This window comes from Panthera tigris, chromosome C2, assembly GCF_018350195.1.
Source record: "Panthera tigris isolate Pti1 chromosome C2, P.tigris_Pti1_mat1.1, whole genome shotgun sequence".
In the NCBI taxonomy this organism is placed as follows: Eukaryota; Metazoa; Chordata; class Mammalia; order Carnivora; family Felidae; genus Panthera; species Panthera tigris.
In genome coordinates this window covers 73,559,091-73,584,439 of record NC_056668.1, presented here as the reverse complement: position 1 = coordinate 73,584,439, position 25,349 = coordinate 73,559,091, and the positions used below count along the sequence as shown (strand labels likewise).

At 52.7% G+C, this 25,349-nt stretch overlaps 2 protein-coding genes across 3 annotated transcripts; both read right to left on the bottom strand.

Moving 5' to 3' along the window:
* Positions 1–2,936: 2,936 nt before the first annotated feature.
* CPN2 (carboxypeptidase N subunit 2) lies at positions 2,937–12,827 on the bottom strand. Of its 2 annotated transcripts, none has more exons than XM_007090982.3 (2): positions 12,753–12,827; positions 2,937–6,170 (listed from the first exon to the last, which is right to left on the bottom strand). In XM_007090982.3, exon 2 carries the CDS (start codon positions 6,165–6,167, stop codon positions 4,524–4,526), a length of 1,644 nt encoding a protein of 547 aa, XP_007091044.2. In that variant the 5' UTR covers positions 6,168–6,170; positions 12,753–12,827; the 3' UTR covers positions 2,937–4,523. The 2 variants fall into 2 exon arrangements, with proteins under 2 accessions (XP_007091044.2, XP_015397005.2); XM_015541519.2 differs by having other exon boundaries at positions 2,937–6,167.
* A 6,138-nt stretch (positions 12,828–18,965) lies between these two features.
* LRRC15 (leucine rich repeat containing 15) lies at positions 18,966–20,845 on the bottom strand. Its single transcript, XM_007090981.2, has one exon. It carries the CDS (start codon positions 20,834–20,836, stop codon positions 19,082–19,084), a length of 1,755 nt encoding a protein of 584 aa, XP_007091043.1. The 5' UTR covers positions 20,837–20,845; the 3' UTR covers positions 18,966–19,081.
* Positions 20,846–25,349: the final 4,504 nt, after the last annotated feature.

Here is a 25,349-nt window from a genome sequence, read left to right as displayed (position 1 = left end):
TGCCTGGCAGCCCGCTGGCAAGTCGTGGGCGACGCGTGACCACTCCCTGTCGCGCGGGGCTGTCCCACGGTGCGGGACACGCAGCATCACTGGGGCAAACGAGAACGCCCCAGCGTGTCCGGACGCCACCGGACGCCCCTCGGGCGCGGGCACCGAGCGGCCTGGACCTTGCCCAGAGTTGCAGGAGACAGACGCCTCGGCAGCTCCGTCCGCCTGCCCGGGAGCGGCCCCCGCGCCACCGAGTCAATGTACCCCTCTGTCTCTCGCAGCGGACCGCGCAGCGCCCGCGCCGCTTCGTTAGGCCCCGCGAGGAGAGCCGTTCCTCCAGTGTGCCACAAGGGGGCGCCCTGGGACGCCGAATCGGCCCGTGTTCCGTTCGTGAAATGTGGAAAAGTCTGCAGATGGGGACGTGAAGGCAGGTTGAAAACACAGGGTGGGAAAGAACTTGTTGGGCTTACACTGTGCTAAACTGTCTGATCTTTGGCATTGCTGTCCAGCTTTCCAGCATCCCCGGCAAGTATGCACAGTTTGTCAATGGCTTCTCCGGTCCTCCCAAACAATACAATTTCCACATGCAGACAGCAATTTTAATGGCCTCCCAGAAACACCAGTGGAAACAGGTTGGCCAGTTCTTGCCTCCTGCCACACCCACCACACTTCTCTAGAAATAATAATAACAGATAGCATTCCTGGGAGCCCACGTGTCATTGCTCTGGCCACCTTACATGAATGCACTTATTTTCTCTTCACCAATAATAGCACTGTGCCGGTGATAAACAGGATGGATGAGGAAACCGAGGCACAGAGAGCTATGGTAACTTGCCCAAGGGTACACTGCGAGCAAGTGGCAGGGAACCACCGAACTGTGGAAGGTTCAAGACATCAGGGCGAGGTGCTTTGGAAGGAGGTGCTTTGGGACGACTTAGCCTTTCCTGTACTTCAGGAAAACAAGGCAGCATGCATCCAGCTTGTTTGTTCAAAATCTACCGGGGGCAGGAGGATGGTAAAATAAAAAAAACACCAACGAGAAAAAAAAAAAAAAACCCCAAACCCCTATGAAATATTTTTACATTTACAAGCTTTGGGGCTTGTTTCATTCCTGAATTCATCCGGAGCATCACAGGAGGTGGGTCTGACTGCCTCGAGTGTAGCTACAAATGGCTGTGAGACCCAGGACAGGACAAAATCGAGCCCGAGTTTTCAACCTTTGGCTGAATATTAGGGTCCCTGCAGGAACTAAAAATGAAACAGGTACCTGGGTCGGCCCGAGGCCACCTGAATCAGAATCTCTGGAAGTGGGGCCCAGGTACCCGCTGTTGGGGTTTGCTTAACCTCCCCAGGTGATTCTGAGGTTCAATCCACATTGAGAACCAAACTCCTTTGTATAGCTGAGGAAAGGCCCGGAGAGGCTCCATGATGTGCCAGAGGCTGAAGGTTAAGGAAGTGGGGGGAGTCAAGTATCCTGATTTCTATTCCAGAACCCATCAAAAGCTTTACTGCTGCCCCAGACTGGGACGGCTCCACAAGGGGACAGACAGCAGGGCATGAGGACGCTTGGGGGGTGCGGCACACTCGGAGCCTCTTCTCTGCTTCCCCCCGTCTGAGCTGGAGGGAAGCTCACACCTCCTGCTTCCCGGCAAGGTCCTGTGGTCAGTGGTCAGGACTCCTACCACTGCAGACTCAGCCCCGACCTCCCTCTGGCCCTGAGGAGAACCATCCGCTCCCCACCACCTCTGCTCCACTGTTTTCCCAACATTCATCATGTGGTTGGGTCGCCAGATAAAACACTGGATACCGAGTTAAATTTGGATTCCAGATAAACTACCAGTTGTTCTGTAGTATAAGTATGTCCCACGCAACATGTATAGGTTTATTTGTTTATTTGCAGAATCCAGCAGTCCTACCCGAAAGAACACGGTGCATCTGGGGTCAGTCACATAGCCAGGAGGGGGAGCAAGCAGCTTGCCCAGACCGCACAGCCCCTGGCCGCCAGCCAGTGCTCTTTCCCCAGCATCATTCAGCACAGACAGAAGTGATTATACTTTAATTGAATAAAGAGTTCTAGTTTGGAGGAAAATATAATTAAGAGAAATGTCCGCTTGATTATTTTGTTCCTTTATCCCTGGCCATCGACGCATGACAGTTTGGACCCTGGGCTGTAGCTCATTCATTGGATGGAGGTTCGTGAAGCACCAGATATGCTAGGTGTGACGATGCTTTACCCAAATAGTGTCACCCCCTGATGGCCGCCAGCAGCCTAACGCAGCCAGGCCTCCAGCTTGGGCTGTGCCAGCAGCCTGGGGCTGGTGTTACACGGCTGTCAGACACCCAGGGCCTCAGCCTTTCTGGGATGGCAGGGTTCCCCAGCCTTGGAGGACCGATTGGGATTATGAAACCAAATGCTTCTGGGAACTGAACCCGGTAAATTTGGGAGAGAGTCTGTTCTTCCGGCAAATCTGCTGAACTCTATCTTCCATCACCTTAGAATCTATTGTGATTTTGATCTGAGCCTCAGGAAGTGTGGGGTCTTTTTAATTTAATTTTTTTTAAGTTTATTTATTTGTGTTGAAAGAGAGAAGGCATGAGAAGCCCCTGAGAAGGGGCAGAGAGAGAGGGAGAGAGAGAAAAAATCCCAAGCAAGCTCTGCACTGTCAGCACAGAGCCCGATGCAGGACTCGATCCCACAAACTGCGAGATCATGACCAGAGCCGAAATCCAGAGTTGGACGCTTAACCGACTGAGACACCCAGGTCCCCCAGGAAGCACGCTTTTTTTTTTTAATTTTTTTTTTTTAACATTTATTTATTTTTGAGACAGAGAAAGACAGAGCATGAACGGGGGAGGGGCAGAGAGAGAGGGAGACACAGAATCGGAAGCAGGCTCCAGGCTCGGAGCCATCAGCCCAGAGCCTGACGCGGGGCTCAAACTCACGAACCATGAGATCGTGACCTGAGCCGAAGTCGGACGCTCAACCAACTGAGCCACCCAGGCGCCCCGGAAGCACGTTTTTTAAAAGGGCATCCCTGGACATGAAGGAGGAATTCCACTTCCTTGTCTGCAACTGACCTCTTGCTCCTCCCGTCCCCCAAATCTGTTCCTGTCCTTGGTTAATGGTTTCGCTGTCCTCCCCGCCACCCAGGAGAGAAAGCTGGGAGTCACTCCACTCACATGCCCCCTCGTCTGATCTCTCCCACCAGACCTCAAGTGAGTTCCTGGAGGGCCTGCCATACGTCAGATTCATTTCTCCCTCCCCCACCGAGCGGTTCTCTCAGACCCATCCGCACTACACACAGAGAACCAGGTAAGACGCTGCACTGTGGTTCCCTGGGCTGGGAATGGGGGAGGGAGAAATGGCGAGAGGGGTACTCATGGGCATCCACCAACTGGTAGGCCGTGGAGATGAAGGCCGAGCAGAGACTGGAGAACACGCTCAGCCCCTGGCCTTGGCAATCTGCTCCATGGGAATCCGGGAGGAACTGGGGACAGGGGTTTGGTCTACACATGTTTGTGGCTGCATGATTGTACATGGGAAGTATAATATCTCGTCAGGGGGCCAGAAAGACGGGAGCCCGGGATGAAGATTTAGGTCATCATGCATCGGACCCCAGGGACATGCATGAGATTCCCCAGGGAGGCTGACCATCAGGGCAGCAGCATGGAAGAGGTGGCCGGGGGGCTGAAGAGTGGCCAGGGCTATAAGCAAACCAGAGAAGCACTGCGGTGAACGAGTGGCCCACGGCATCAGATGCCATCAGAAAGCTAAGAACCGAAGCACCTCCGTGCCAGGCCACCCAGTTCATGCCCCCTCCTCCCTTCCTCCTCAAGGAGCAGCCCCGTTTTCTGCTGGACGTGAGGGGCAGCGGGCTTGGTGTGGGGAGAGCCAGACAGCTCGTGTCTGCTCTCCTGAGGCACCATTCATCCTGGTTTCTCCCGGCCATGCTGCCAGAGGTGGCCCCTAATGACACAAGTGCCCCGCACAGCAGTCACACCTCTGCCCCTAAACCTTCCGGTCACTCCCGCTTCTATCACCTCCTTTGTTTTCCTCAGTGTCGATGAAAAACAAATTTCCAGGGAGAGAGATGGAAAGGGACATCTGGACTTTGGACATCTGGATGTCCAAAGAGGGTAGCTTCCATGCTGTGGACGTGGACTGGAGGTTCCGGAACCTCAGGGCAGGATGAGAGTGAGATGGGTATTAGAGGATCAAGAAACACCAGGGAGAATATTCTTTTATTCTCCAGACCGTGGTGCAGCTTTAACGGCTGCTTTGCAAAGCTTGAGGAAGGCCGAGGCAGGTCTCGGTAGGTCGCTCAGCCTCTGACCTGGGGTGGTAATCATGGAAGAGGAGGAGGAGGACGAGGGGACCCTGGCTGGTGGAGCTGGCCACGTGGCCTCCTCTCCCTTGGAGATGTAGCTCCGTCCCTCTGAAAAAGCAAAGCACCAGCTCCCCCTCCGCCCCCACCTCCCGCCTGGTCAGGCCCCGGCAGTCATCCATGCAGGCTCCCGGCTCGGTGACCCTATACTTAGTCTCCCCCGGGCCGAGCCTCGATAGACACAGTGAGCCTCACGGAGCCGCAGCTCGACCTCAGGTCCCACTCCTGACTGGCATTGTGGGTCAGTCCCGGGGAGCCCGACCCCTGCCTCGGGGACAGCTGGATGTTCAGCCAGCGACACCGGGTCTCGTCGCAAGCGAGCACCACGGTGCCCTCGGGGTTGCTGTAGGTGCACCGGCTCCTGGCTGCCCTCTCCTCCGCTACCAGATCCCAGCTTTCCCCGGGCTCCCTGTCCTCCATCCTCGGGGCCTGGATGCCCAAGCGGTCCCGGGTGACGGGACACACCAGCTGTTCCTCCTTTAGGGCGGGCAACACCTGGCCCTTCAGGTAGGCGGGGCCAGCACAGTAGGTCTGGATGTTGAAGAGCCGGTCGCTGTACTGGTTCAGCCAGCTGAAGAGGTAAGCCAGGTGGCAGTCGCACTGCCAGGGGTTGCCGTGCAGGGCCAGGTTGAACAGGTTGTAGTTGGTGTCAAAGATGCCCTCGGGGAGCGTGGTCAGTAGGTTCCTGGAGAGACTGAGCAGCTCAAGCTTGGACAGGTTCTGGAAGACGGCTGGGTGCAAGGCTGTCAGGTTGTTGCTGCCCAGGTAGAGCTTGACCAGCCCCTCCAGGTCTCTGAAGACGCCGGTGGGGAGAAAGGCGATGGCGTTGTGCGAGAGCGTGAGGGAACCGAGGCTGGACAGGTTGGCAAAGGTGCCCTCGCCGACAGCCTCCAGCTGGTTGTAGGACAGAGACAGGCTGACCAGGGCGGGGGTGTGAGCGAAGAGGCCGGCGGGCAGCGTCCGCAGCGCGTTCCCCTGCAAGTTCAGGAAGGTCAGGTGGCCCAGGGAGGAGAAGACGGAGCCGGGCAGGTGCCTGATGGTGTTGTGCTGCAGCCACAGCTTCTCCAGACGGAACAGCCCCGAAAACAGCGTGGGCGGCAGCTCGGAGATGGAGTTGCCGTCCAGGAAGAGCTCCTGGAGGCAGCCCAGTTTGCCAAACACGCCCTGGGGCAGGCTGGAGAGCGCGTTGCTGCTGAGCCTCAGGGTCTGCAGGCTGCCGAGGGGGTCGAACAGCTCCTCGGGCAGCCGGGCCAGCAGGTTCTGAGCAAGGTTGAGGGTCTTCAGACAGGCCAGGGGCCAGAAGAGCCTCCCGGGCAGGCTCTGGAGCCGGTTGCCTTGCAGCTGGAGAGACTCCAGGGCGCCCATTTGGTGGAAGAGGCCATCGGGCAGGGCCTCCAGCATGTTGAAGTTGAGGGTGAACTTGCCCAGCGAGGTCAGGTTGGAGAAGGTGTCGGTGCTGAGGTTGGAGAAGACGCTGCCAGTGATCTCCAGGTCCTGGAGCCTGGGCAGCCCCCCAAAGGCGTCCGGCCCCAAGTGGCGGAGCTGCGTGTTGAGGAAGACCACCTTGGTCAGGTTGGGGCTGCCGCTGAAGGCCCCAGCTCCCACCGTGGCGAACGAGGTCTCTACGAAAATGACGTCTGTGGCGTGTGGTGGGAGGTCTGGCGGGATGGCAGCCAGCCCCTCATCGGAGCAGAACACCTCCCCGATGAAACAGTCACACCCCTCCGGGCAGGGCTGGGCGTGCCTGGCCAGGAGCAGGAGGCAGGCCCAGGGTAGCCAGGCTCTGGGCAGCATCTCCTGACCCCAATGGGAAGAGAAAACAGAAGTGACACCTTAAGGGCAGTGCAGCATGGTGGCCAGCGCACCGCTGGGTCAGCCAGAAGACCCAGGGGGGGTGGGGGGAAGGGACGGGGATCAGCTGTCAGGGAGGCCACCCGTTGGGGCAGCCGTTTGTGTTTTCAGTGGTTGTTCCCATACTGCCTCTGGCAGCCTCGTGAGGTCAGCAGGACCAGCATTCTGACCTCCTGACAATGCGGGTGTCATGTGGCCTGTGCCCAGTCACCCTGCAGGTTAGTGGCAAGACAGCGACCCAGGCCTCTGGGACTTCCCATGCTCTTTCCAGATGAGAGAAAGGGCGGAAATGGGATAAAAAGGCATGAAAGACAGGGTGTAAGGAGAGCATGGGTATTTTTGCCCATGGAATTTTTTAAGGTCATGGGCCAAATATGGGCAGATTATTAGTGAGTTGGAAATCTTTAAACAGTAACTCTTCCTGAGCTTTCAGACCTCAGCACATTTCGGACCCTAATTATGAGGAGATTTCACCGTCTGCTCCTGTGCATCCGCTGAAGGTGAGAGTAGCAGAAGGGACAAGACAGGTTCTTACCTCAAATGATCCCTGCTCCTCACTACGGCTGCCCAGTGCTCTCCTGCCCACCTGCCTGTACCCCCCACCTCGGAGCCCCTGGAACTCTCCAACATTGTGTGGACAAAGAGGGTCCCAGCTGCAGGGATTCCACAGACCAGTAAGTTTCTGTTTTCAAGGGAAGAGGACTGAGTTTTTAGTTAACTAAAAAAAAATTTTTAATGCCAGCATCCAACCACAGGATTGGATTGGCGCTGCGGGTCATAAGTGTGTTTTAGGGTTCAGTCTGTTTTGTATGTGAACTATCAGCCAACATGTAAACATGGAGGAATCTCACATTAAAAGTCCAGATTTCAGGGGGCCCCTGGGTGGCTCAGTCGGTTAAGCGTCTGACTTCAGCCCGGGTCGTGATCTCGCAGTTCGTGGGTTCGAGCCCCGCGTCAGGCTCTGTGCTGACAGCTCAGAGCCTGGAGCCTGCTTCAGGTTCTGTGTCTCCCTCTCTCTCTCTGCCCCTCCCCTGCTCACGCTCTTTCTCTCCTTCAAAAATAAATAAACATTAAAAAAGATTTTTGTTTTAAAGTCCAGATTTCAGGATGATTTAGGGGCTGTGGGCTCACATTCCCACATGACAAGACCAACTGGGGCTTTGTGGCCCCATTAGGGGGTGTGCAACCTGCCCCCCCTCCAGGTTGCTAAGCCCCCCACCCATCGTTTCCATGGCTTGTAGTGGCCCAAGCTCCGTGAGTTTGAATACAAGCTCCATCACATTCTAGCTGTAGGACCGTGGGTGTCTTACTTCATCTGTAGCGCCTACCATGTCAGGGGAATTGCGAGAACTCAATCAAAACAAATAAGCAAAATTTTAGGCCAGTGTCTAACATGGAATGAGAAATTAATAAAGTATGTTATGGTTCAAGGTTACAAGCCACCTTGCATCATTACTCATCATTACATCATTACTCTTTTAAACACCGAAAGAGTGGGAAGAGCAGAATGCCCTTTAGACAGAATACATTTGACTTTACCAAAAAAGACAGAAAAGAAGTTAGGAAGGGAGAGAAGAAGGAAGAAAAGAGACAAGGGAGAAGGAAGAAATACAGAAACAACCTGTCCCCAGTAAGCACTCACAATTGGCTTGGTTTTGGAGAATCGGGACCCCAACGGCCTCTTTGCTGGCTGCTTCTCTGCTGCCCTCTGCTGGCTGCCTCTTCCATCCCAAGATTCCACTTCTGGCCAAAGGGCTCCGTTTGCAAACACAGTGTTTACAAAAGCCCCCTATACCCTCCCCCCATTCAGACACTCAATAACTCAGTTTTTCCAGGAACTTTTCTGCCGAATCAATAGAGAAGGGACCATTTGTCCCACAGAAAGTGCATACCTCCCTTGAGGCTCCTCTGATGCTTGCATAGACACTGAGTCGGCCACAGGAGGTGGCCGGGAAGGACACATAGTAACTGCGCCTGCCTGCCACTCAGGCACAGGCGGGAAAGTAATAAGCGTCAGACAAGCGTGTGCCCCCTGGTGCTACAAGGCTTAGACCAGCGGTTACAGAGTTCAGCTTGAGCACAAGACTTTATTCTCTTGAGGTCGTACGTATAGGATACGGATAAGAAGCAGAGGTTCTGGAGAAGGATGAGGCAGCCACTGCCCCACCCCCATCCAGGCTGCCCCTAGGGATCCTGACAGAAGACTTCCTTGAGCCCAGGAATGAGGTGCTTGGTGGTTGCTTCTCCATCTTGACAGCTAGCTGGGCCCTCCAGAACGGTGGCCTTTCATGGCTGTCCTTTTTTGTGAGATGAGGCTGCTCATCTCTGTGCTCAGCGTCCAGCACGGTGCTGACTTACTGTGGACTTGGTTAGGGTTTGTGGCCCCAAACGCTTCATCGCTGGTATGAGCAGTGTGGGAGGTAGATTTGCCCTTCCCTAGCATGGTTCAAGCCCAAGTGAATGACCATCAGCCAGGCTGTGAGAGCAGACTCGAAAGCTTCCCCTCCAGAGAGTAAGAGAGGAGAACAATTTTTATGTTAAACGTGCCATAATGCATAAAAACGCATACTGCGCCAGTATCCTTCCTTGCAAACCCCTTTAGTCTTTGGTTCTCAAAGGCAGTTTCCAGAAAGACTTCCACTAGTATGGACATGAAGGCCCTGGAGTGAATATATACAAGGGACCTCACGTGCTGTCTGTCCCCAGATCCCTAAGGGCATGCACTTCCGTGACATAATCAGCATAGTGAAAATGGACCTGGGAAGGTAGCCCACATGAGCCGTGGCCCCTGGGTACCTGAAGCATGATTTCAAATGTGGGCACCGGGGGGCCTGGGGGGCTCAGTTGGTTACGTATCCAAGTGTTGATTTCGGCTCAGGTCATGATCTCGTGGTCATGAGATCCAGCCCAGCATCAGGCTCTATGCTGGGCATGGAGCCTGTCTGAGATTCTCTCTCCCTCTGCCCTTCATCTGCTTTCACGCACACTCTCTCCCCTCCCTTTCTAAAAAATAAAAAATAATAATAAAATATAAAATAAAATAAAATAATAAAATAAAATAAAATAGGGGCATAGCCTCCGGATGGCTATGTCCCTATGGTTTTGCAAACTTCTCACCCCTTGGAGGTGTCATGGTGGGAAGAGGGCCAGAACAGGGCCTCTGAAGTTCAGGAAAGAAAGAGCCCCGGTCTGGGGGGGTTGGAGGAAGCAGGGGACAGCACTCACAGTGAAGGTGTGGAACACTGACCACTTCCAAACGATCCACTCTCAGCCCGAGACTCATTGTCACCACTCTAGAATGGCTAAGAGTTTGTGCTCTGGAGTCAGACAGCATGGGTTCAAATCCTGTCTCCATCCCTCATTAGCTGTGTGGCCTTGGCTGAATTACTTAACCTCTCTGTGCTTCAAGGTCCTAATCTTCAAACCAGCAAGCTTCAATACTACCTTCCTCATGGAGTTGTTCTGAGGATTGAATGAGAAAATGTGTTGAAAGCTACAAACCCAGAGCCCTGCCCACAGTGAGTGTTCAGCAACAGAGTGTTAATGACCCTGATTATTCTGAGTTCAGGCCAGTCCCAGCTTTGTTCTGAAGTGGTCACAGAAGTTAGCTATGGAAAACCTGATGAGATCGTCCAACCACCCCATTTATGGACCAGCGAGATGCCTTTCTGTAGCACTTTTTCTGGCTCTTTCCTCCCAGCCAAGGGAAACATGTAATTGCTTTGTCCTTGGTTTAGAAGAGCACAGATTTTGATGGCTCTGGCTAGAATGCCCTGGACTTGGGCCCCTTTCTCAACTGCCCTTAAGAGCAGGTCACCGGGGGCTCTGGAGATGGGAAGTGCCCCTGCCTAGGCACCATGGAGCCTGGTACCAGAAGGGACTGTGGGGCGGCAGCCAGAAGATTCCTGCTTCTCATCCGAGAAACCACCTCTGCATTGATGCAGAGACCAGCCAATGCCCACAAAAACTGTTCCATGCCTTTAGCAAGCCAAGGAAGTCTGGCTTTGGTGGGGGCAGGGAGGGCGGTTCACTGCTCGCAGATGAACTTTTTCCTCTTCTCAAGTTGCTTTTGGGTTGATACATTTCTGTGTGTGCCACAAGCCAGTCTCTCATCCACCACAAAGCCAACCCTCACTCCTTCCAGAGGGTGATGGGAGCCCAGAGCCCCAGCCCCAAACCTCCAGCGGCTGCTGCTATACTCAGAGATGTCGACACTGGTGTCTGCATGGCCAACAGGGCTGCCTTCTGCCTCTTGGGCCCCAGGGCATCCGAGAGCAGCAAGAGGGGCTTCAGAGGTTGGAGCCACTGACTGCTTCATCCCAGTCCCCGGGGAACGCCTGCCACTGCCTGGATCCCAGCCTCCTTTTCTGGGCTCCTGCCTCCACCCCAGCCAGCCGGCCCTCCCCACCCTGCTGCCCACTGTGTCCCAGGCAGGGGAGTAGCCCCTCGGGGACAGTTTCGGCACTTGTAAATTGAGAACAGTCACGATAGTAACACTACTACCTAAATTAAGGCTTTGTTACAGTTAGTGCGGTAATCACGTAAGAGAACTGGTAATGACGTAAGTGACATGGTGATATAAGAAATATACATTTGTGGTTCGAGCCCTGGGTCGGCCTCTGTGCTGACAGCTCTGAACCTGGAGCCTGCTTCAGATGCCGTGTCTCTGTCTTTCTCTGCCCCTTCCCCACTTGTGTTCTTTCTTTCTCTCTCTCTCTCTCTCAAAAAAAAAAAAAAATACACATAAAAAATTGGGGGCACCTGGGTGGCTCAGTCAGTTGAGCGTCTGACTTCAGCTCAGGTCATGATCTCATGGGTTTGTGAGTTCAAGCCCTGTGTCAGGCTCTGTGCTAACAACTCAGAGCCTGGAGCCTGCTTCGGATTCCGTGTCTCCCTCTCTCTCTCTCTGCCCCTGCCCTACTCTCACTTTGTCTCTCTCTCTCTCTGTCTCTCAAAAATAAATAAAAATTAAAAAACAAAAAAAAAATATACATTTGCTCTCTTTATCCTGGTTCTTGACACAGCTCCAAAAACCCTTGAAGCTTCCTGAGAGATAATAGGGGGCTTCTTTTGTTATTCAGAATCAGCGCCTTTCAACCCACATCTTTATGTCAATGAAGTGACTCTCCGTGGGCCCCTAGATAAAGTTCAGATTGTGTACCAAGTATTTGCTTGGGTAATCTTTGAAAAATAGAACTGTGGGTGATTTTACTTTTTTCCTTTTGCTTTATCATATATGTTTTACATTCTAAAAATATAACAAACCAGTGGCTTTAATATAAGGTCAAAAGTTATTATAAAAATTCAGGTCATCCTGTAAAACACACAGCACAGTTCCAAACACATAATGGGCTCCCTTGATTTCTCTCCCTCCTTGCAATTACACTGCAAAAGCCTGGAAGAGCCCGTCTCCCAGCTGCCATGGTGTTCTTGAAGATAGCCAGCCTTGTGAAATCAGACAAGTTGTGAACTGAGCACGGGGTTTCCTCGAACGCTTTCCACAGGGTGCCACCTCTAGCTTCTGCTTCTACAGCCCTTTTCATTTTAGAATGCCCCCAAGACTCCCCATCCTGCCTGCACCCCCGGCCCGTGCAAGTCACACCTCCTACAGGAAGCCCTCCTTGACTGCATCTCCTGGGGATCCCACAGGCCATTCCCGTCCTCAGTGGAACGCTTGGGTTCCTCTGCTCTAAATTCTGATCACTTGCAGCCATCTGACTGTGAGCCTCAGGGGGCTGGGCTTCTGTCCTCTGCAGCGGGTCCAACCTGACGGAGCGTCCCCAGCACCGAGCTGAGCCCGGGCGAGGTGCTGTGTGCTGAATTGAACCACAGGTGTCTGTGGCTTGTGGCACCCTGTACATCACGCCTTATGTTCCTTCTGCTTAGTGGAGTCGGGGGGCACTTGAGCTCTGCCGGGGCTGTGACCTGGGTTCAAATTCTGACACTGCTACCTACAAGCTGTGTGGGCTTGGCCAGGTCATCCAGCCTCCATTTTCCCCTGCATGATTATAACCCCGTCCCTCAGGGTTAAAATTAGTATTCGATGCGTAAGTTAGATAGTAAATATAAAGCATTTAACACAGTACCTGGGCAACAGTAAATGTTCAGTAAAAGGTAGCTATGTACGTATTTTATTCCTAGAGGGACTATAGACTTTATCAACTAAGCCAGGACTAAAACAGGAGCTAAGGATAATTATGCCAGGGTGACATTAACAAGGCATAAGCAAGGCTGGAACCAGACAAACCTGGGCATGTGGTTGTCTGCTTATCCCCACAGTTCACTATGTGCCCCCAGAGCACAGGGACTGGGTCACCTTGATCTCAGGAAAGCCTTGCCTCAGGCCAGCACCTGACCACCCAGCTGAGCACTTCAGGGGCTTCTCCTCCCATGGGCACGGATAGTGCAGCCTGCCTGGAGTTGGGGACATGCTCTGAAACCTGGGAGAGTGGCCTTCCCCTCTTGTGCCCCACAGCCGGGACTGAGGCCAGATTCCTCCCATGTTCCCACAGACCCCAGGAGACCTACCGTGAGGGGCTGAGCAGGTGCACACCGGCCGCCCTGGCTCTTCCGGTGGAGCAGAAGGGTCTGGTGTGGTCTGTGATCAGTATGAACCCAGCAGTGCCAGCACGGATCAAAGTTCCAGGCAGTGGTTCCTCCCCTCACGTGGCCTAAGTGTTCCCGGAATGTCACCAGGGTCACAGGACAGGAGAATAGAATCTGGCACAAGGCCTCTAAAGATTACAAAATAACCCTGAACTGTTTCCATGGACAGATCCACACTGAGGCCAAAATCTGGCTAAGATCCCAGGCCTGGCACCTGCAGGAGGACCCCAGGGCATCCACTAGGCCCTAGAAAGTTTCCAATAGGCCTATCCCGAGGTGAGGACTAGGACCGGGGGTCCACGCCTACATCCTCTCCTGGTGAAGGGCCAGGCCAGTGCTGGGAGCCTGACCTCAGCCAAACAGCCAGCCACAGACATCTGCTGGGCTATCAGTGACAGGAGACACTCTAAGAGGGCTGTGGGCTGGTTCCTTGGTTTGTCTGTTTGTTTCATAAACCAACTTTCTAAAGCCTTTCTGGGTTAAAAAGGGAGAAGATAGAAGGCGGTGGATTGGGGCCCAATATGGAGAGGCATGCTTTCACCACAGGGCTAGCCAAGGATGAAAAACATTGCCTTGGGAGGCAGTGGTTTTCCTGTTTAGAAAGGTTCATCCAGGGGCTACAGAATGAGGCAAACTGTGTGTGGGAGGAGGGGGAGGAGGGGGGAGGGGGAGGGGGCGGGAGGGGGGTGGGGGGTGTATATGAGCATATATATGTTTTTTTATTTTTTTAATGTTTATTTATTTTTAAAGGAGAGAGATGGAACATGAGCAGGGGAGGAGCAGAGAGAGAGGGAGACACAGAATCCGAAACAGACTCCAGGCTCTGAGCTGTCAGCACAGAGACCGATGCGGGGCTCGAACTCATGAACTGTGAGATCACGACCTGAGCCGAAGTCGGACGCTTAACCGACTGAGCCACCCAGGCGCCCCAAGCATGTATATGTTTTAAGGGATGCAGGGTGAAGGCATGACCCAGATAAGCAATCTCAGATGATTTTCAATGTCCAGTCTACCATTCAAAGCAGACTGTTGACTTTAAAATTCGTTGCATGGTATTAATATCTATCTCACTCCTTTTCAAATATTAACTAATATTTCATCAGCCAAACCACAAAGGTCTGATAAAATGTAGCAAGAAAACATTTTTCAATAGAGACATATTACAAATCCACACTTTGGCAGAGGAAAATGGGAGCGTGTCAGAGGGGAGAAAACCTGTGGACCTCCATAGCTCCCACCCTTCATAGCACCCGCCCTCCAAAACACCCCCTCTCCATAGCTCCCACCCTCCAAGTCACCCGCCCTTCATAGCACCCACCTTCGTAGCACCCAGGCTGACAGAGGCAAGATGGCACATTGGAAGAATGGCCAGAGGCCAAGGGGTGAATGAAGGGGAGACACCTCTGGAGAAGACTCACAGCCAGGCTAGGGGAACAGTCCAATCTGCCCTGTGCTCTGAATAGGTTCTTATCACATTGACACTCATCTGCAGAAAGAGAGTTTGTCTATTTGTCAATATCATGGTGAACAAGAGAAATTGGGTATCAGTGGATCCGGGTTTGAATCCTGGCTCTTCACCTAATTAACCAGACTTCACACAAGTTATTTTATCTCTATAAGTCTTTGCATTCCCATCTGTGCAATGGGTGTGGTAGAGGGCTGATGTGTGTGTGTGAAGGGGAGATTTGCATTAGGAACTCTAGGGACCTTCTGGGAAGTTGGATAAAGACTCTAACCCCTTTTTCCATTACCCAGAACTCCAGAAACTTGTCTAAGAGGCCAGGTCCAGTGGTGAAGGAAGGACAACAAGCGTTGCCCCAACCATTGAAGCACAACAAGCACACTATTGACCCCCATTCAGGTCCAGCTTCCTGGGACAAGCGTACACCTGGCAGAAGGGATCTAAGAGCTAAAAAGGGCCTGGGAAAATACAGTTTGAAGCTCCTTTATTGGGCATAGCAGCGGGATAAAGGAACAACAGAGTCATTCCTCTCTGAAGCACTATGCCAGCCACTATGGCAGCCCCTGCAATCTGGAGACCTGAACGAGTTTTGGGGACACCTGGACATGTTGGAGGGAGCTAGTGTCTTCTGACAGCCTGTGACTCACCGAGCCTGGTGCTCAGCACTGATAGGAGTCCTGAGGTGTGCAGGAGAGTCCTGTCCACCTGAGTCTGAGTGTGTGCGTGTGCGTGTGTGCGTGTGCGTGTTCACGTGCACGGTCAATGAAGGCTGAGTGGACTTCGTGGCCTCTCTGGTGACATAGAAGAACCTCCAGTCTGGAGGTCTGGGGACCCGCTGCAGTCCAAGCTCAGCTAAGTTCACTAGGTGACTATGGGAAACTCATTTCCCCCTTGGATCTCACTTTCTTCAGGTTGAACCTATTCTTAAGACTCCTTCCAGCCACAGTGGCCTATAGATAGCATTTGTTACTCCATTTTTGTTCCCCCTCACTTTCGAAAGGCCTTTTCCCAGCTTGGAACCTACTCTCTGTCAGGGGCTGTCTGGGTCAGCCTTGCACGCATGTGACAGGAGTAGAATCAACAGGTGTGAGATTCCTTAGCCAAGACGTCCATAGAGAGCACAGGTGTCCTGTGTATACCATTTATTGTTGATTCTGTACACCACGGTTGTTACGGGCAGCGTCCAGCGAAGTTGGACCCCCAACCCTGCCCACCAGGGCTCACACTCTATAAAACCCTGGGGGCCTAGAAATCTCTAAACGCATCACCAAGCACCTGGGATTATTTGCAGTGATTCTCTAAGCGAGGCGAATATGATCTACTTTTGAATGCAGCATGAAGGCAACAGGTTGGTGAGAAGGAGCTCTCCGTAGGTGAGGGAGAGATCCAGGCTGGGAGGAGTCTGGCCTGGAGAAGCACCCGCCCGGCCCCCCTCTCCGAACCCCAGTGATGGCTTCTTCCTCGAGCCCACCACCACCTCCCCAGCACCCTGGATTCGGTTCTGACTCTAGGATCTGTGGGCTGAGCTCGGAGTGGTTTGTAGCTAAAGGCTGGGATACAGCCAACATCTGGTTACCGGCTCTAGTTACCTAGTTATCTCTAGCTGTCTGCTCTCCATAAGCTTCCTGAGTTTGGAAACAGATTCCTGAAACTGCTCCGCACTGACATCTGAAGGGTTGTGAACTTGTGTTGTTGCCCATGAAGAGTCCTGAGAGCTGAGCTGCGCCCTTAACTCCTAAAGAGGAAGAGAGCACACACACAGCCCCAACAGTTTCCATGAGAGGGGCCTTTTTTCTGTAAGGGACGGGTGAACTTCATGTTTTCCTGTATTGACCAGGCTTCTGGTCCACACACTACCACATGAGGTTCCCATGCCTGGGACTATAAGAAGCAACAGGAAAGTGACTCCCATTTTCTCGACTGATGAAAGTGCAGGACAGGCCACAAGGTCTCGTACAAAGTTTGAAGACAGAAAGGAAACCCACAGCCCACTGAATAACGTTGCGGAAGAAAGTGATTTTAGACCCATTTCAAAGGGATAATGGTAGTATCTATGCACAAGGGTGCTGTGAAGTTTAAAAAGAAAATGCTCGTTAAGTGCTTTAAAGGGTATCTACGCACTTAAGTAAGCATCGTCGCTAAACAGTGGTTCTAACTGGCTTTTATTATCTTTCTTGCAACATTAACATTAATGGAAGCTGCTAGTACCGACAAGGTGAAAAATTAAAGTGAACCCTGTGCCCTACCTCAGCCTTGGGGGACAAAGCAGCTCGCTCCAGCGCTGAGAAGTGAGCAAATGCAATGTCTTATTGGAAAGGAAACTCCACCCAGCTTTTCTGGTAGCTTCCTGACCAGACAACATGGTGCAGAGGCCAAGACGCCTGACGAAGAATTGGAGGCCCAGTGGCTCCATCCAAGCCACTCTGATGAAAGAAAGGGACAGGCAAGCCAGAGGGTCAGGTAAAGGGGACACACTGGATGAAGATGACTCCTTCCTCACCTCCCTGCCATCTCTGGCCCACTTGCACCCTTGTACAACGAGACACCGGAGGCGGTGCCACACCATGCTTCCTGTCTGGAGGAAAGCAGGCAGCTTTCCCTGATGGCCCCAGGATCGAATAGGGCAGCACCATCAGTGGAATGATGCCCATGCCCCAAGCTCTGGGCTCACTTCCTTTCATGCTCTGGCAAGTGTCAGTACCTGTCCACTAGTTGCTATAAATATTTTGAAAACATTTTGGAGGCCCAGATTTACCTTGGAGAGAAGATGTTTTTTGCCTTTGACAAGCCCTGTCTCTCCCAGATTCTCTGGAACAGAGAGTATAACACTACTAAGTGTACTAGTTAGCACATCCCTTCATGGACCCTTTTTGTTGGGAACCTGGTAGCACCGTGCTACTAAGGCCTCGCGGGATTTCCCATTCATCTTGTGCTACAGAGGAAACTAGTAAGAGCCAGTCAGGGTTTCCGAATCGTGATAGCATTGGCTGCAGCTCTTTCCTGGGCAGACATAGGCACCCGAAATTCTCCATTTCACTGTTTTTACCTCTCAACTGATAGACCAGTTGTCCAGACGAAGATGTGAGTTGCCCTGAGCAAAATTTCTTTACCAGTGTGAATGTGTGTGGAGCAGAAAGGGTGACAAAGGCAGGCATTTACGTGACTATTATAACCCCGGACCAAACAACTCCACTCTCACAACCAGGCCACAGGCACAAGGAGTCCCAGAGAGCCCCCTGACCCAGCGTGACCTCTCTGTATGCCCTGATGTTGCCTGCTGTATGTGATGAACATCCGTGTCTAGCTGACTGATGGGGGATTTTACCACACTAACAGGATTGCCGGGTTCCATTACACTTGGCTTTTCAATTAAAGGATCTCATCTCTGAACTATTTCACTTCCCGCAAATGGGGAGTGAAAATTAAAAACAGATATAAGGCATAGCATGCCCATAAAAGGACCAGGCAGAGGGGCCTCCGATCAGCAGCAGACAACTTGCTGGCAGAGAAAGGTCTTCTGCAGTCGAGATGCCTCTAACCTGGCCATCCTGGGTGCCTTGGGGCATGGGGATCTAATAACATCTGCTGTCTAGGCCAGAATGTACCCACATCCTCTCCGCCACCCCTGGCAGCTGGGCCTTTGCAAGGGCTGGCTGGCAAGGACAGTGAGGGGCTGGCTTGGCTCATGGGGACCCATCTCCAAAAGCCTCTATTCTCCAGTTAAAGCCCAGGATTGAAGATTCTAGTGATACTCTGTTTCTTGATGTGGATGCTGATTACATGGGTATGAACTGTTTGTGAAGATCCATCCAACACTACATGATCACACTCCCACGTTTCTGTACGTATGCTACACTTCAATAAAAAGTTAAAAGAGAAAAACCCTAGGGGTGAACATAAGGGCCCCCTGGTACCTGGGTGCTTTCTCCATCCAGTACCAATAAGCTGATTTTAAATGTTTTTAGGGGGCAGACATTCTACATGATCTTATTCCCCAAGGGACCAAAATTTTCAAAGCAAAGTCTGCAGTTCAGAAGTATTCTCCACGAGGCTGACTTATTGCACTGGTGCCCTTCTTCCTTTTCCAGATAACGATCCCGTGAGAGATGTTGACAGCGGCCCTCTCCACAGGAACTGAGCGACATGGTCCCTCCTTGTCTCTTTCACAGCATCCGAAAGCCAGGGTGCTTGGCCACTCTCAGGAAGCCAGTTGAGTGGGTGGAAGCCGTCTTTGAGGACAGAACTCACCCTGCCTTCAGGAGCAGAACATTGAGGGAGACCTTTCATTTCAGGGGACAGGGGACAGCCATGCCACAGGTGGGGGGGAAGCGAAGGAAGGGGAATCAACTTACATCATACTTGGGAGAGGAGCTGCCCCCCCCCCGGGGAGAACTATTCCCACAAAGTGAGCAGACATGAGAACGGAGTCTACAGAGGCCAGCAGGGCCGTGGACACAGGGAAGCTTGTTCTTGGAGGAGAGCTGGTGAGGCTGCGGAGAGGGGCTTTCTCGAGTGAATTAGACATGAATTAGAAACCCCAGGGGGGTTTTGCCATGGCCAGTTCGATCTCCCTGGTGGCTAAGAAGGCCCTGCAAGAGCTGATTCTCCTGTAGTTCTCTATAGGAGAACCAGGCAGGTCAGGAAAAAGTGGGGGGGGGGGGCTTTCTCTTGGGGAGCAGAGAGGAAGCAGGGGATGGCTCTGTGGACCCAGGGGTGGAGGTGGAACAATGAAATTCCCAGATCTTCCAGTGGTCCCACTGTCCCCCAGCTCTGCCTCCAGCCCGCCTCTTCAACACTCGTTGGGTGCCTTCATCTGCATCAGGACCGCATGGCTCCTCTTCCTGCAGCAGCAACAGCAGATGCAGGCAGCCAGGGAACAGGCCAGGGCAATGATGCCAATGACAATGGCGGCAATGGCCAGCCCGCTCTGGGCCTGGGTCATGCCCCACGTACCACGGTCTTCGGTGACCTCAACGGTGGTCAGGTCAGTGTAGTCCTCCACGGAGCTGGTGAACTCAGTAGTGGAGGAGATGGGGGTGGTGTCGGGGTAGCTGGGTGTGTCCGGGTACTGTGGTGTTTCCGGGTAGCTGGGCACCTCGGGGATCACTGGGACCTGGACACTGGGGACAGCAGCACTGACGCTGACGATGATGAGGGACTGGCCTCGGACACTGGGTGGGCTGAAACATACCGGGAGAGTATCTGTCCCCAACCTGGGCTTGTTGAGCAGAAGCCAATTGCGGAGTGGTAGGATGTCTGAGTCGCATCTCCAGGGGTTGTCATAGAGCCTCAGCTCACACAGGTGCCCCAGGTGATCGAAGATGCCCATGGGCAGGTTCTCCAGCTGGTTGTTCTGCAGCTGGATGGTCATGAGGCCATTGACATTGGCAAAGATATTCCCTGGGAGCTGTCTGAGGCGGTTGTTCTGCAAGGAGATGTTCTGTAGATTGACCAACATGCGGAAGACATTCCCGTCCAGCTCTTGCAGCGCATTGGTGTGGAGGGACAGCTCCCGCAGCTCCACCAGCCCATTGAAGGCGTCTGGGGAGATGTAGTTGATCTGGTTACGACTGAGAATCAGGACCTGCAGCTGGCGGAGGTTGCTGAAGACGTTGTCAGGCAGAGAAGTGATGTGGTTGTCGTAGAGCCAAAGCTCACGCAGGTTGTGCATGGGCCCAAAGATCCCCGGAGAGAGCTCCTTCAGGGAATTCCCAAAAAGCGTGAGACGGTTGAGCTGGGGCAGCTGCATGAAGATGCCAGGGGGCAACTGGGAGATGTGGTTGTTGGACAGATAGAGCTTCTGGAGGTTACGGTTGTTGTGGAAGAGGCCAGGGGAGAGCATACCAATCTGGTTCTGCTGCAGGGCCAGCTCCTGGAGGTTTCCACACCCATCAAAAGTGCCCATGGGGATTTCTGAGAGTCTGTTCTCATACAGCCGGAGGACCTGGAGGTTGCCCAGGCGCTGGAAGACCCTGGGCGAGAGATGGGTGAGGCTATTCTTGCCGAGATTGAGCTTGGTGAGGCCCACCAGGTGGTCGAAGACACCATCAGGGATATATTCCAGGTGGTTGCCGTGCAACTGCAGCTCCTTGAGGTTGCTGAACTGGGAGAAGTGTGCCGGCTGGATCTGCACCAGCTGGTTGCTGGACAGAAGGAGTGACTCGAGGTTGTCCAGGCCCTGGAAGAGGCCAATAGGCAGCACCTGAAGCTTGTTGTTGGCAAGGCTGAGGTAACGCAGCGAGCCCAGGCTACGGAAGGCACCAGGCACGATGTGGGACAGCTCGTTCTTCTCAATCCTCAGGGCAATGAGGGCTGAGACGTTGAGGAATGGGGACTCGTTGAGTTCGGTGATGTGCGTGTTGAGGATCTGCAGGCTCATGGCGTTCCAGGGCAGGGGAGTGGGCACTGCCACAATGCGTGCCCCAGTGCACTCCACCTGGGAGGCCCTGGAGCAGGTACACTCATTTGGGCAGCCATAGTAGGCCAGCCCTGCACTCCAGGCTTGGCAGCCCACCAGCAAAAGAAGGTAATGTTTCAGCGACATGGCCTCTGCAAGGGGAGAGAGCACACGTGAGTCAGGGTCATCTCACCAACACTGCTGTTAGTTTTAAGCCCACGTCAACCTTTGGTGCCAAACACCGGCTTGCCTTTGAACCCCACAACCACATGCCCTGCCATATGCTACTTACGGTCCAGTCAGCAAGCCCCTTCACCTTTCCCACATGCCAAGCAATTCCCCCACCCAGAGTGCTCTTTGTCCTCATCTAAATCTTCCCCATACTTCCAAGTCTAGCTCAAATACGGTCGCCTCTAGGAAGCTTTCCCCAGATTCTGTGAGTCAGCATTAGTTGCCCTCCCACGCAGGTGGTCTTCCCAGTGTCCATTATGGCCATGCCACAGCTGGCCTCGTTTGGAATTCGTTGCGTCCCCATCTCTGTCCTTCTCTAGTCAATAAGTTTTTCAAGGGCAGGGATGTTCATCATTCATCCCCAGAGATTCCTTCAGGCAGGAACAGTATCTTGTCTGGGTTGTACCCTGGATCCAGCCCCCTGGATCAGACGCATCCTTGTATCCCTCACAGCGCAACTAACTTGCTGGTTGAACATGACCTCCTCGGGAGGAGCAGATAGGAAATGAGACCTGGCAGAAGATGCTAAGACCATAAACATGGACCTCTTCTGGGAAAGCAGCAGCAGCCAACAAAGGTAGGATGCGCTGCTGATCTGGCAGAAAGGACGAGAGGGCAAGTTCAGCTTTTCCTCTGCCTGGCACTTCCCGGCACTGCCCTGCCCCATCACCACCACTGACAACCTGGCCCTTCGGTACCCCTTCCCGGCTTTAATTCAAACCCTTCCCAGTGAAAGGAAATTATCTATGCCACTTCCTGTCTCTCTGGAAGGAGCCAATGCCTGGGGTCTACCTTCTGGGTACTAGTTCCAGTTTCCACAAAGAAACTTTGAGTGGCCTTGAGTAAGTCCCAGAAAACTTGGGATGCACTTTGAGCTGAAAGGTGGTAGGGCCATATGCTCCCACAGGGCATGGTGCTGATCTGGGAATGGAGCCCAAACCCATGAAAGGTTCGATATTTGAGGTCAGAGGTGATATTTAAGATCAGAGGTCAGAAGTGATACATATACAGATACGTGTACATATATATATATATATATATATATATATATATAATTAGATATATAACGTATACAATGTGGTGAAGCCATGAGCTGTGGGCACTGAGCCCTACGTAGAGTTAAGAACCACTAACTAGCTGTTTGACCTGAAAGGAAACTTGAAACCTTCAAGCTCAGCTTTCTCGTGTGTTAAATTGGGAGGATAGCCTCTGCCCCTTCTTGAGGCTGCTGGGAGGAGCAAACAGAAGAATGGATGTGGGGGTGTCCTGCACAGTGTTGTGCAAATGCGTGCGGTTGTTCAAGGTCATCCACGACTTGGACTCTATAGACTCATGGAGGCAGGAAGGCCTCAAAGTGTTTTTAATCTTGGAAATCTTACTCAAGGGGATTAGAGATTTCTGAGTATGTGTAAAGCAGTATCTGTAACTTCCAACTGAGGTTCAAAGGGGTCTCTAACTTCCAAAGGGTGAAGAACGGCTGATCGTACATCCCCACTATTTTCTGGGGATGAAGGAAGCAGGGAAACTGAGGCTCGGAGCTTAAATCCGGGACCTCCAGATTCTTGGGTGAGTGCTTTGAGTGTTAATGCAATGCAATGCAGGTCAGAGCAAGGAATCTGAAATGATGGCATGTGAGGCATAAACTGGCTGGGTGGGGAAGGTATTTCTCTAGCCTCTCTTCCTGAACTCATGGAGTCCAAAGTCTGGCCCATAACTCAGAATAATCCAGGCTTCCCAACCTGGCCTTAACTCCGTGCACCCTTTTCCTGCCCTCTCAACAAACCTACTCTGAGGACAGAACCCAAGTTTATCTCTCCCCACCCAGACCTTGATTTTTCATTTACTCACGGCCCATCCAAGCCCCGACCTGTTGTATTTTTGCATTAAGGACTTGAGTAACTATGTAACGTGTTGGAGAAAAGAAAGAAAGAAAAACTTGGCCACCAGAGTCTAGATGCAGAGGAATGGGGTCCGATGAAGCTATAGACACATCCAGAAGCACAAATTTGTATAGACAAAAGAAGGTCCAGAACTTAAGAGTAGAAAATGAACAGCCTAAACATGGGGCACAGGAAAAGTGACTCAACATCCACCCCAGGGGAAAGACTTAAGACTTTTTATTGATAGTAGCAGAGAAAGAAGACTGGCCAGAAAAACTAATGTCAATCTTAGCCTGCATTAACAGAAGTATTAAGTGTGGAACAAAGAAAGTGATGGTCTTCTTCTACATGGCCCTCATCAGGCCACACCTGTGCTTCTGTGCCCCAGCTTCAAGAAGGCCAATAACAAACTGGTCCCTTGAAGGCCCTGTAGAGAGGGGTAAGAGGACGGTGAGGGGACCTAGAAATGAGAACCTCCGAGCACCTGTTGAAGGAACTGTGGATAGATACCTGGAAGAAGATAGGAGGAGGCTATAAGCACTTGCCAAGAACACATGAAGGACTGCCCTGGGACACAGAAGGCAGCTTTACTGTAGCTCCAGAGGTCAAAAGTGGTGTGCAGAAACTGTAGGGGAGCACATTTCAGCTCACCACTGTCTGAATCAGAATGGACAACCCATGGAGTTAGTAAGCTCCCCATCACTGGAAGTGTTCAAGCAGAGGCAGACCAACTCTCTGGAAAGGATGCTGGAGGGGAGATTCCTACAGCTGGGAGGGTATTGAACTGGATGACAGCTGATGTCCTGTCTATCCCCCAAGATTTTGGGATTCCAAGGCTGAGTCCAGAGCAAGGATGTGAGATCCATATACCCAGCTAATTGTGCCTGTGCTCCCAAGGGTCTGTGTGGACAGGTGTGGGTGTTGGCCCATCTCCTTGGTACATGTGTGTGTGAAAGACTTACCCCCTGGACTGACTTAACAAAATGGGGCGCCTGGGTGGCTCAGTTGGTTAAGCGTCCGACTTCAGCTCAGGTCAGGTACTCACAGTCTGTGGGTTCGAGCCCCACGTCGGGCTCTGTGCCAACAGCTCAGGGCCTGGAACCTGCTACGGATTCTGTGTCTCCCTCTCTTTCTGCCCCTCCCCCCACCTCATGCTCTGCCTCTGTCTCTCTCTCAAAAATAAATAAACATTAAAAAATTAAAAAAAAAAAAAGGAGAAGCTCTAAATGCTCCTGGTAATGCGATGTGCTTCATTTATTTTTAATGTCTACTTCTATGCTCACCATGCTTCAAAATGGTGCCGTGGTCCCAATGTCGGGGACTAACTTAAGTGCCCACAACCTGGCAAGTCCAAGGCAGTCCCTGTCAGATTTCCCCATCTGTAAGTGAGGGTGTGGGATGAGATGCCCTCTGAGGAAGCCATCTCAGACCTTCCCTGAGTCTGCATTCCCCAGCTGGGGCGGGGGAGAGGTGGGGAGGGCATCATGCCAGTCTCAGGAAGGGCCCAGGGCCAGGGGAGGGTGCCTCACGGCTTGAGAGGAAGAGAGAAAAGATAATTCCCTTATGGGAACAGAGCCACTGTTGTTTAAAATGGACCACACTCAGCTTGACAAATATTGCAAGAATTTGCAGATTTTCCTTCTTATAAATCCTTATGTCTGCGGAGTCCGCCCCAGCGCCACACGCAGCGGCTTCCTGTTTTCCAGCACTTGTTCCCGCCACAAGGCACCGACTGCTCCAAAGGACCTCCAGAGGGCCCACCTCCAACCCAGCTACAGAGCCCTCAGGGGATGGAGGGGCCACAGGCGCAGGGCCGGCCAGCCAGCGAGTGCTGCGGCCATGCTCAGGAGCCCGGCACACAGCAGCCTAATAGCACACGCTGCCTGGTGCCGCTTGGCAGCTGTGACAAATGCCAGTTAAAGACCCACAAAGCTACCCTAATTATACCCTCCTCCCCCAGGCGGCCGAAGGCGTCCTCAGTCACTGCAGCGACTCAGCCCAGCCCCTGTCCTAGGAGGAGGGACAGCCCGGGGTCTGTCGCCGGCCCAGGAATTCAGTAAGCCAAGCAGACGGACAGGCAGCTCACCCGGACACCCTGACGCGGTCCCTCCCCAGGAGTAGAAGCACTTGGCCCAGGCACTTTGACTGTGAGTCTCTTCAGCAAGAACTGCCTGTGACTCATGAGTGAACACATAATTAGCGTTGAAGCCCTGGGCTTTGTTGGTTGGTGGGTTGGCACTTTTTTGGTTTATTACCATCATTCACATCCCCTAAACATGAGGTTCCCTGGGAGGAGATGCCTTCTTATTGCAATGCCACGGAGCAAACTTCTGGAAAAAGCCTGGGAGACAGATGTGCGACGCTGGTCTTGATGTTAAACTGGAGTGTGAGTTTAGGTACATTCTCCAGGACTCCTGTAAAGACTTCCAAGGGCCCTTGATAGCTCTGATATCTTCTGACTGGAGACAGAAAGGAAATCTGGCCTGAAGCCCCATCACCTGCCCTCCCTTCCATAGACCATGCAGGTTACCCTGAACGGCTGGCAACGC

Bases quoted from the DNA above. Each gene is read 5' to 3' on its own strand.
- CPN2 (XM_007090982.3), bottom strand. From the start codon at position 6,167: ATGCTGCCCAGAGCCTGGCTACCCTGGGCCTGCCTCCTGCTCCTGGCC.
- LRRC15 (XM_007090981.2), bottom strand. From the start codon at position 20,836: ATGTCGCTGAAACATTACCTTCTTTTGCTGGTGGGCTGCCAAGCCTGG.